The sequence below is a fragment of the Lates calcarifer genome, linkage group LG9 (assembly GCF_001640805.2).
Source record: "Lates calcarifer isolate ASB-BC8 linkage group LG9, TLL_Latcal_v3, whole genome shotgun sequence".
Lineage (NCBI taxonomy): Eukaryota > Metazoa > Chordata > Actinopteri > Centropomidae > Lates > Lates calcarifer.
Genome location: NC_066841.1, coordinates 18,254,845 through 18,266,776, shown reverse-complemented (window position 1 = coordinate 18,266,776; position 11,932 = coordinate 18,254,845). Strand labels below are relative to the sequence as shown.

The following is an 11,932-nucleotide window of genomic DNA, read 5'->3' as shown; positions in this document are numbered from 1 at the left end:
AATTTGAACTTTTTAATGGACATTCATGTTCCCCAGAGGATGACTTGTAAGAACTTTTATCTAGGCTTTCCTCCAGCACAATCATCAGGTCAAAATAACTACCTCGGCTGTATTTTATGTTACTGCAAAATCCACATTATAATGTTTAAACCATATCTACAATTTATGAAACATCTTATGAAACACTGAGCCCTTAGGCACAGACATGTCAGGATTTAGTCTTTGTGTTGCTGTGTCCTCAAATGCTGTATATGGCAATGTCAATCAGTGTTGTAAATGATAACCATTTATGTAGCAGCATATGGGCTGTGACAGTGCAAACTCCACCAGATGGCTTCAGCAAAGACTTTAGAGCCAAAGGTTAAAGGTGCTCTGTCATTACATGCATTTTTATGGCCTGGACTGTGGTTTCTTCTCCAGTGTGTGAAGTTTTGTTCAGCCCACAAGAAATCAGATTTAATTTTTTATTTAACTGGCAGAGATCCTTCCCAGCTTAGTAACATGTATTACATGTTAATTAAAAGGGTAAAAACTCTGTGGAGGTCTTCAGTTCTTTCAATTCTACTGGAGATGGAGATGAGCTTTTTTTCCCTCAAATTCTGATTGCATGATTCAGATATTCATACCATTATATGAACTGATAAGATTGTAATCAGCTATGTACATCACTTGCTCGTTTTCCAACAATGCTGATGGATCGTTGTAACTTAATGAGCCACAAACTAAATCAGTAATTAGTGTGTCCAGACGTGTTCATCACTTGTCCCCTGGAAGCTTCTGTTGTTCTGTAACTGATTTTCATTGAGTTCTATGCAACTTAACAGGATTTCCTTTGTTGTGTTTCTCTTTTTTTTCTTAATGTTTTCAAGTTGATGGAGATGTTTTCTTCTTTGCATGCATGCATTTTCCTTCACATTTGCAGTGTTTTGTGCTTTTGTGCAAAACCCTCCTAGAAAGAAATCTGAATTTAAACACACAAAGAAATCTGCAGAGCTCACTATGGACATCATATAAATGAGTACAGATTCCTCCAGCCCCTCAGTGTTTGTCTTCTGGCTATGTTGTGTGTTTTGGCTGTCCTTCTTCATCCGTCTCTGACCCACCCTCAATCTAACATACCACTGGTTGCCTGGACTCAGCCTGTTGTGTTAACCTTGGCTGGATTACCAGAGAGTGTTATCACCATGGTAATCTGGACTGAGAGAAATGTCCAAGTGTCTCAGTAAGATGCATTTCTTTACTTTTCAGCGTAGTTTTGATCTCTAAGGATTCATTTTGCGTCTTATATGAAAGCTGTTATGGTCCTCTTCACCCAACAGGAAGGAGTTGTATTTCATCTTATTTATTCTATAAGGCTACTACTAAAACTGCTTCATTTCAAGCTTCATTCTGTCCATGCAGAAACTGTATGTGTAAATCTTGTTCTCAGGTCTCAGATAAACTACCTGTTGAAATAAACAATTGAATAATAACTAAATATGTGATGCATATCATGAATATTCAACAGGATGAAGATTTTTTTCTCTTTACATGCAGTTGCAGAAAAGGATAAATTACTTCAAATGCATCAAAAGCATACTGGTCTGTATTAACCCACACTGATTATTTTAATTATTTTGTTTGTTTAGACCTCATGTCAAACTGTGTAGGCACTTTGTGTAATTTCCAGCATATACATTCAATTAACAGTTCATCAGGTACATCAAGCTGATATTAATGCAGTCTAATACAACAGTCCTGCAGCAAATCCTGCCATTATATTGATTCTAATGTTCAGTTTGTGTTGAAATTGTTTCAGAAAGGTGTTGGTTTCATTTTGTCATTTTTCTGTTACGTAACATACCTTCAATGATATAAATGAGGGAGACAAAATAATAGAAACACTTGTCAATATAATGCAAAACACCACAAACCTCCAAAATGAAACAATTTCAACTCAAACTGATCATTATAACTTGGATGATGGGAGGATTTATAGCAGGACGGTTGCATTAGTGTGCATTAGGACCAGAACTCAGTGTACACCTACCATAAACCTGAGCAGAAGTCAAATAGGCCAGAATATAAAACACCTGTGTGGCTGTGCAGGGTCTTTAAGTGAACTTTTTACACCTGTTACACCTCACTGATGATTTCTAGGCTTCTTCTGCTGGAAACACAATGTCTGAATGATGTCTGAAACAAACAGACAAGCAAAATGTAACATTTATTGAAATTACTGGATTATCCCAGATCCTGTGGTAAACATAAACAAATGTTTAATTCTGTTGTTAACACTCCCAGGAGGCCACTGAAGTGCAGGGATCACACAGGAGATTGGATAAGAGTTCAAAGTCAAAGTCTTTACTTAAAAGCCAGAGGTTATACTCAGGATGTCAGGCAGTGTGGCAAACAAAGCAGGAACAAACAGTAATAATTAGGACTGCTTAACCAGAAACAGGTACGACTGGTATAGTTGACTTCCAGTCATGCAAAGACAGACTGGTAACTGAAAAATGGAGACATCAGGCCATATAATTAGATATACACAGGAGACTAAGTGGCCAATGAGACTCAGATGAGACAGAAGACTGGCAGGAAAAACATAGAGGCAGTTAGTAAAACAATAGTGAACATATAAAGTAAGTGATTTTGAAATAAAACAGGAAATACAAGGAGTCCAGGCAGGACATCAGACTGACACATTCAAGTTTAACAGTCTTTATTTAAGTCAACAGACAGTGTTACACTTATGGTCAGACCAAAACAGGCAACAATTTAAAAAGGGCTCGGCAGAGGGAGAAGTCTAAGAACAAGCTATCATCAACTGGGCTGTAATGATGGGGGCACTCAGGGCTCAGGCTCAGGTGAGTGGCAAAAGGGAAACTCTGTGAGGACAACTGGTGGTCAGGTGTGGAATGACAAGGTCTGGAAAGGCAAGTTGTGACATTGTGAGGGGTAAGGTGAAGAAAGAGAAACAGATCACATGGCAAAGTGTCTCCAATGCTGTGGTTCCCAGTCTCAATGGCATCACAAGAATTTTACTTTATTTTGTTCTAATTATATGTCTATTTTTGTGTCTTGTGTTTCTTTTCTATTTTGTCTTGATGCCTTAAATTTTAGGAAGAGCATCCTGAATTGCCTTTTTGTTCAAATGTACTATACAAATAAATGATCCCTAAAGGAAAAATGTATCTTCAGGTGAGTACAGAGAAACATTCTTCCTTCAGCAGCTTCTAACTGTCAGACTCTGCACGAACGCCAGTCTGCAAGGAGAAGCTCAAACATATCCTGGTGAGGAAACGATAAGCAAAACATATTTTGACGTCAGTGAATAAACATCACGCCAAACCAATCATATTCTACAGCATAGGTGTCTGACATAGCTCTGTCATCACTCCCACAGTAAATACCTGTCTACCAGGGCTTGTAAGTCTGTGCTCTCTCGGTCACCACATGTTTCTGGTTTCTGGGTTTGGTATGCATTCCAGAAAAATACTTTTTATCTGTGCTATTTTCATAGCCACACAACATGATAGCTGCTGCCCCCACATCTTCTGCACTGTCACTGCCAAGTTTTGAGAACACTTTCAACATGCTCATCACCATAACTTCTTCTCACAACTTTTGTCTGCTCGTTTAAACTTTTCCTGATCATATTGATTTAGACCTTCCAAAAGCACCAAATCAAATGTCCCAATATCCAAACTAAAAACAGAGTATGAACAACAACAACAGTGGGTTGTCTTGTGCAAACTTGCAGCGACAGAGGAGGAGGGGGGGGTAAGGGAGAAAAAAAAAGAAGAGCAGATATGTAAGAAGCAGGCGGTTCTTAGTGTGACATCAGGATCACCGCACCAGTCTAGGATTATAAATTCAGCATGGATGCCTGCACAAAGCCTTTTCCAAACTCAGAAGGAACGCTGTATCTAAGGAGAGTGGGCCGGTCACTGCTGCAATAATCATGGCACCAGCTGGAGCAAAGAAGGTACGTGCGCACCCTGAGATGAAGAACAAGATGTTTCAAACTAAAGTGCACGACGCAGGATGAGGAATTTCAGTTTTTGCTTGGTTCAAGTTTGGAAGCCCCAGGGTTGCGTATGTGCAGGTTTTTTTTTTTTTCCATATGAAGTGGTTTTGCATACTGCCAACTGCCATAGTTAAATGTAACAAACGTGTTTTCATATCTGTGTCGTGACTTTGCTTGTTGCACGCTTGAAATTCCACGCAGGGCATTTTGGAGCGTCTGGATGCAGGAGAAGTGGTTATCGGGGACGGGGGTTTTGTCTTCGCCCTTGAGAAGAGAGGTTATGTCAAAGCGGGACCGTGGACACCTGAAGCTGCCGCCGAGCACCCTGAAGCCGGTAAGTCTCCGTTCCTCCTCCCTGCCCTGAACTCTCGATGGTTCCTAACCTGAAAATCCAGTTTTGTGAGTACTCAAATGGGCCATCTCTTTTCTCTTCAGTGCGGCAGCTGCACAGGGAGTTCCTGAGAGCAGGCTCCAATGTCATGCAGACATTCACTTTCTACGCAAGCGATGATAAACTGGAGAACAGAGGCCACACTCAGCGCTTCACTGTGAGTAGTGCTTTTGATCTGAGTGACTGCAGCTGCTCAAATGTTTCATCCTGAGACATGAAGAGGGGGTGGGGGTGGGGGGGGCAGCCTGACAGCAGGGTTGGCATAAAATCAACCGCCTGCAGCAAAGCATGGAAGCAAGAACCTACTTGAACCTACTTCCATTTAGTCTTTTCTTCCTTGAACTCCAGGGACAGCAAATAAATGAAGCAGCTTGTGACCTGGCCAGGGAGGTGGCCAGTGAGGGTGATGCTCTGGTGGCAGGAGGAGTCTCTCAGACCCCCTCTTACCTCAGCTGCAAGAGTGAGGATGATGTCAAGACCATCTTTAAGAAACAGATTGATGTCTTTGTCCAGAAAGATGTTGACTTCTTGATTGCAGAGGTATGTAATGAGATCTCTCTCTTTCACCTATATCAAAGTTGCTGTTAAAGTGAAAATCAAGAGGGTGCCCAGTAATTTACTATTGCACTTCCATAAAGCTGACAGATTCTAAAACTAAAGAAGCAGAGTCCGGCAGAGGTGAAACAGTGTTTATACCCACCTCTGGGCTGAGGGAGTTACCTAATACCCACCTAAAAATATCTGTTAATGCATATCAGTCCACGTCTTCCAGAGAGAGGCTGCAGGCAGTCATGTTACAGTTTTCCTTGAAATCTGTCCGGACGTAACTACCCCGATATATAATTGAACCAAGCTCAGGGAGAAGCGCTGCCTTATCTGTAAACTCAGAGAGCAAACGTCCCTGCAAAACCTTCAGGCTTCATGGCTAACTGGGAACACACATTTACAAATCTGAAGGAAGACACAGTGACATTAACGGGGGAAGAAATATTCAGACACTGAAAGCAGCAACATTGAAATATAAGAATACTCCATTTGAAGCCGTAGTGACCTTCAGTATGGGTTACGTTTCAAAAACAATAGGACCTGCATTTCCCATAATACAACCAATAATATTACCCCATAGATGACTGAGGTACAATCAGGTGTTTAAATGTTTGTTCCTGTTGGTGGGAAGAACATAGTGTTTGTGAGTGCACCCTGCAAAATCAAACACATTTGAAAGGAGCTATTTGTAACTTTTTGTTATCGCTACATATCCAACGTTAGCATTAACAGCTGTTCACTTACCAGTCTAACAGAAACACTGAGTTCAGCTCTGAACTTCATTCCTTTACTCACCAGAGCGCAAAACCCATGTTAAATCCCTTTTTGCTTCTGTTTCTATCACTGTTTTTCTACTGAAGTTAGCATGCTAACCAGCTAGGGGCTGCATCAAACAATGATGATTTTACTAAATATCAGCTTCAGGATTAATAATTCAGTTGTTTTTGTGTTTACATGGCTTTTTTTGCTTGCTTCCAGTACTTTGAGCATGTGGAAGAGGCTGAGTGGGCAGTCCAGGTTTTGAAGACCACGGGCAAGCCAGTGGCTGCAACTCTGTGCATTGGACCTGAAGGAGACCTGAATGGAGTCAGCCCTGGAGACTGTGCTGTCAGACTCGTCAAAGCCGGTATGACAAGCTAAATCTACTATATGTGTGATTCCTGTCCCACAGTGGGTATCCAGCCACATCATGGTAGGAGGTGTGGAGGGAAAATAATGCTAGGAAAGACGAAGCTTAGAGACAAGCCTGTCATTGGCAGATGTGACTGCTGCAGTTTAAGCTTGCAGACAGTCAAATAGCCTCCTCAGGATTCCCATAGTCTTGTGACCCTGATTAAACATTGTTCTGACCTTTCAGTCTAGAGGAGGTAGATGCCTTACAATGCAAAACTGAGTGCTGAGACACCTGTTTCCACCTGTCTATTAGGTGTATCTAGCTAAAACTAATGCAACCATTACAACAGTTTTGCAATAAATCCAAAAATACAGTTCAACAGCACCACAAACCACAGACTCACATTATCATACAGTTGAATCGAAGCCTCTAGTTTAAACACAGACTGAACATTACAACCTCCGTGTAGGTAAGATTCATTGCAGAACTGTTGTAGATCATTAAACTGCATTAGCTTTAGCTACGTGTACGTAATGTGACCGTGTGTTTCTGTAAAAACTGATGTAATTTGCATTTACATAAATCTTAGAAAAGCAAGCAACTGATCATCAAAGATTTCAAATTCAAAGCCACAGAGTCTGAGATCTTCTATGTGGATAAAATTCAGATCCAAAAAATGCCAGATCCTGTATTTCCCATAATTAAATTCAGCATCTTTTCATTAAACCCTCTATCTCAAAATCAATGTGAGTATATCAGTGGAGTTCCCCAGTAAATCTCCGATTTTGGTGCCATCCAGTGGTCGTGTGGCAGACAGTAATACTCGTCAGGATGGATGCAAAGATTTAAAAGCTGCCATTCTGAGCCCTGATCAGGTTTTCATGTTTCCTCTTGGTAGGAGCTCAGATTGTGGGCATCAACTGCCACTTTGACCCGGAGACCTGTGTGAAGACTGTGAAGATGATGAAGGAGGGAGTGGAGAAGGCTGGACTGAAGGCTCACTACATGAGTCAGCCTCTGGCCTACCACACTCCCGACTGTAACCGTCAGGGGTTCATTGACCTGCCAGAGTTCCCTTTCAGTATGTACGTGCTAAAACTGATGCTTCTCAACATCTTTTGTTTCTGAAGAGTTGATATGGAAGAAGCCTATCTACAACCGTGTGTTTAACAGGTCTGGAGCCGAGGATCCTGACCAGATGGGACATGCAGAAATATGCCAGGGAAGCGTATAATGCTGGCATCCGTTACATTGGAGGCTGCTGTGGATTTGAACCCTATCACATCCGTGCCCTGGCTGAGGAGCTGGCACCTGAGAGGGGTTTCCTGCCTGCTGGATCAGAGAAGCATGGCACCTGGGGTAGTGGTCTGGACATGCACACGAAGCCTTGGGTCAGAGCCAGGTAGAGATTTTCCTTTTTTTCCCCCTACACATTTTTCTCTCAAAATACCTTCAGTTTGGTTTAATTTTTTTAAATGTATCACTCTCTGTAGGGCACGCCGTGACTACTGGGAGAAGTTGAAGCCTGCGTCTGGCCGTCCCTTCTGCCCCTCCATGTCTGTGCCTGATGGCTGGGGCATCACCAAAGGCCACGCCGATCTGATGCAGCAGAAGGAGGCCACCTCGCAGGATCAGCTGAAGCCTCTCTTCGACAGGGCCGACAAAGGCCTCTGAGCTCCCCTCCGAGGCATCTGTTTGGGAGGAAGAAGCCAAGGGGTGGCGTGTGAGAAGGCATACTCACACATTCCCTTAAGTTTACATACCAAAATAAAGATCGAAATGCTGAAGTTATTTCTGTCTTTTTAAGGACCATTGTTACTCACTTCAAATTAGCTTTCCAACCTTGGCCAACAATAAGTGCCTGTTTCAGTATGATGATCACATCTGTGAGCCTTGTTAAATTACTGTGACTACAAAGCTCAAAGAAGCAGCTGTGAATGCTTCTGACACATTTAACACTCCGAAAGTGCTTGTCTTACAAAAGAACTGAATGTGTGTAGTAATAAATTTCCAAATGAATAAAACCGCATGTGAGTGGGATTTCTCTTCTTTTTTTTTTTTTTTTTTCTCAGGCTGGGATGTCATTTTAGAGAAAACAAATCCTCAGCAAATAAAATGTAAATTAAATGAAATGTATCATCTCTAAGTTAAAGACTGGTGGCTTAAAAAGTAATGAAGCTTCAACTTTATCAGATGCAAGTAGGTATTGTAACATTCTCAGTCAGTCGTGTTCTTCAAATACTGCTTAATTAGTCCATGCTGTTGCAGGCTAAAATAATCCTGTATATTCTGATCCAGCTAATCTGGTTCATTGAATGCAATTCAAGGACTTGACCTCTTAATCCTGGATGAAGTTATCTTGAGAAATGTCACACTTCTATTTTGTGTCCCTGCATTGTTGTGAGTGTTCTAAAGCTTAAGTGTTCAAATGACAAATTCTTAGTTTGTCAAATTATAAATTCCATATATTTTTGATTGGACAATCATTGGACAGTCAGATCCTTTTAGTGGAGTTTATGTCTTTTTGCTGACAGGTATCACAAACTACATTTGAATTGGTTCCATTTTGAATATATAAACTTTTACTTGTAACTCTTGAATAATTAATAATAAAAAATTGAAAATTATACCAACTGAGCAAAATGAATTCTCAATAACTTCCAAGTTCTCATTTAAAATAGTAATTATATCAACACTCTTTCATCTCAACATTATAATCTGGATTACCTGGTAATCCATCAGGTTGTCAACAGACATCAACAGGTACAAGTGGTCCTTATACATTGGTTCATTCCATCAAATATCTTAGATTTCTTTACTTTCAAAATATTTATCTGTGTAGATACTGAGAGCTAGACAAACTTGAAACTTCACAAATACTACTGTTGCCATCTAGTGGTCAAAACACCTAAATAATAATGAAAGTTCTATTAAAAGAATCTTATACCATGCTGGGTTTTTTTTTTCCAAGAGTATGTAGATTTTTATGATCATATAGCTGATTTGCTGATTAAGCTCCTGAGGTTGCAGATGTGTTAAAGTCACCAGATGTTGTGTTGGATTGGAGAGAAAACCTATAGAGTCTCAAGCCTTAATGACCTGAGAATCAAAACCAAATTTTACAGTGGAACAGATTATTACTCGTGCATTCTTAATGCTCTTATTTTATTTTATTTTCCAGAGAACAATTGTTGATGATTTTCTTGACTGTGTGTGCTTTTTTTTTTACTGGAAGTCCAAAGGGAATTTTGATTTCCCAGTGTTTCTTCAGCTGACGTTTTGTGTCTACACAGTGATGTGGAAATATTAGGATGTGGAATTACACCGCTGGCAGACTTCTGTTATAAATATAATACATGACCTTCACCCTGTGAACTATAATTAAAACGTTTCCAAGTCTCCTTTCAACACACTTTTATGAGACCGCTCACCAGAGGCCCCTGATCCAAAAGGCAGGAAACACATTTCTGTTCATATTTTCTGCAAACATCAAAACTAACTGAGTGCCTCTCTATTTCAGGAGATCTTATCCTTTTTTAAATCTTCTGATACAAAATTGAAATACACTTTGTCCCAGTGATCTAAATTCATGAATGTATACAACAACCATAATATCATCAACATTATCCAGCACTCAACAAAGACAGAAACATTTTTTACATATTCAGATTGATTTAACTTCAGCAAATCACCTCACAAAGGTCACAAAACCTATTTTTTCTACTAGAGAAATAATAGCTGCTGGAGATTTCTGATTTGCTCTGCTTTGGTAAAAATGTAGAAAAAGGTCATATTATAGGAGCAGATACTGGTGGGAAGGAGAGCCATCAGAGGCATTTTAGATTATATAAAAACATAAAACCTAAATAATTATGGATATACCTATCAGGATATCATGTCAGGACCCACCAATAAAGAGTCTGGGTTGCATCTAATGCAACATGGCTCCACCTGGTAAGTTACTGTCCAAATAAGTAATAAACCAGATTGTGAGACTTCATAAAGATGGGAGAAGGGGCAAAAGCATCAGTAGACAACTGAACATGATGTGAAACATACTACCAATAACATAAGATACAGTGGCTGTCCTCGAAAAATTACACCACGTACAATTCACTATTTACCTGCACTGAGAAACAGACAGATAAGTACTTTAAAAAAAGACTTGTCAGAGGGATAGATCAGACAGTGCATGAAGTCCACAGTCTGAGTCCAAAGAGAAAACCATTGCCTAAAAAACTTGGCCAAAGAACGTGAAAAGAGGCCTGATGGGTGTTGGCAGCACATTCTCTGGTTAGATGAAACCAAAATACATTTATTTGGATCAGATGAGGTCCAGCACGTTTGGCGTGGTCCTGGCCAGAACCACCACAGTGACTCCACAGCGCTGACTGCAGAGCATTAAACACTGAGGTGGGAGTGTGCTGATATGGAGCTGTACATGAGTGCAGAAGGTGACAGGGGACATATGCAGATAGCACTATGAATGCGAGTTTGTGTAACCTACCAACATACCGAATGAAAAGATGAGTCCCAGTTTCAGGAAGCTTTGCAGAAGATGAATTTTCTAACATAACAATGATCCCAAACACACAAAGAGAATTATTAAATAAAGGCCAGCATTAGAACTATGTAAAAATATAAATAAAAAATGTAAGAATTGAATCTCGGCTATTAGGGGCGTACTCGTTTTAGCACCGACTGGGTAGTTTAAACCACAGACTGTAGGTTTAAACGGCCACTTCAACCTTTGTTTATAATTACATGTCTTTTGTCTCAGTCGGTTTGCCATACAGCATCAGGCCAGTCAGAACGTTCCGTGCGTGCTTGCGTCATGGATTTGCCCACGTGCAGATGTTTATGCTCCTCGTGCACGTCTGCAAGAGCCAGAGATCTATTTATAGAAAACAAAGAGCGACAACAGATGCAAACTGACAAATTATTTGATTAAATCCATGAAATTACCGAAAGAGATAACTCATTAATGTGGATTTATTTACTGTTTGTGTTGTTTGGTTTAATAAACTCCTAAAGTAAAGGGACTATTATGGTGCCTTCATGTCGCCTGGGGAAAATGTGCACGAAGGTGGCGATCGTTTTCTTTTTAGCTGAAAGTATGTCTAATATAAATAGTATGACTCGCCGGTTGAAGACATTGTTTTTTTTTTTTTTTTTTCTTTTATGGACGTTGTTCCCTAAAACCAGAGGTATTTGCTAAATTTTCTTAAACTGAACAACAGTTGAACAACCTTTTTTTTTTTAAAATAAAAAAGATTTATTCCCCGATAGAGTTTGGCGCTGAAATCAGACTGGGACACAGATTCAGAAATAGGGACATACAGGGAAAATAAGTTTTTAAAAAATCCTGGTTCTTTGCAATAACAAAATGTACCACATTACTAATTTTATATTGTTTGTTCGGTGTAATAGTTGAATGACAAGTAAACAACCTTGAATACTGCCATCAGATTATCAGACAATAGGCCACCGGACACAAAAATGTAAAAAGCCTCCCAAATATGTGCAAAACACCACTTCTGTGGTTCTTTTGCAGGTTTATGTGGTCAATTTATGTATCTTTTTGCTCGTTTTGTATCTCTTTGTAGTCATTTTGCATCTCTATGTGGTCTTTTTGAATCTCTTCGTGGTCGCATTGTGTCCCTGTAGTGGTTTTCTAGCTGTCCTTTGACTTCTCAACACAAAATGTTACCTGTGACTTTCTAGAGATATTTATTACCTTCCTACTCTGGTCACCCCTCTGGTCTCGACCCTGCTAATTACACCAAAAAATTTCGAGCACAAATTTAATATCATAATAAACATTTCTTGTACCAGAAGCGGCATATTTACTATTTTCATCATGGATTTGAAG

At 40.0% G+C, this 11,932-nt stretch overlaps 1 protein-coding gene across 1 annotated transcript; it reads left to right on the top strand.

Annotated features, from left to right (window-relative positions):
• Positions 1–3,802: 3,802 nt before the first annotated feature.
• bhmt (betaine-homocysteine methyltransferase) lies at positions 3,803–8,089 on the top strand. Its single transcript, XM_018694275.2, has 8 exons — positions 3,803–3,967; positions 4,211–4,343; positions 4,445–4,557; positions 4,749–4,940; positions 5,925–6,072; positions 6,959–7,141; positions 7,234–7,462; positions 7,554–8,089. The coding sequence occupies exons 1-8, from the start codon at positions 3,944–3,946 to the stop codon at positions 7,732–7,734; spliced, it is 1,203 nt and encodes a 400-aa protein (XP_018549791.1). The 5' UTR covers positions 3,803–3,943; the 3' UTR covers positions 7,735–8,089.
• The last annotated feature ends 3,843 nt before the right edge of the window (positions 8,090–11,932 follow it).

Excerpts from the sequence above, each read along its gene's own strand:
- bhmt (XM_018694275.2), top strand. The coding sequence starts at position 3,944 with ATGGCACCAGCTGGAGCAAAGAAG. Across the intron at positions 4,558-4,748 it reads GCCACACTCAGCGCTTCACT|GGACAGCAAATAAATGAAGC; the intron begins GTGAGTAGTGCT and ends CTTGAACTCCAG. Across the intron at positions 6,073-6,958 it reads TGTCAGACTCGTCAAAGCCG|GAGCTCAGATTGTGGGCATC; the intron begins GTATGACAAGCT and ends TCCTCTTGGTAG.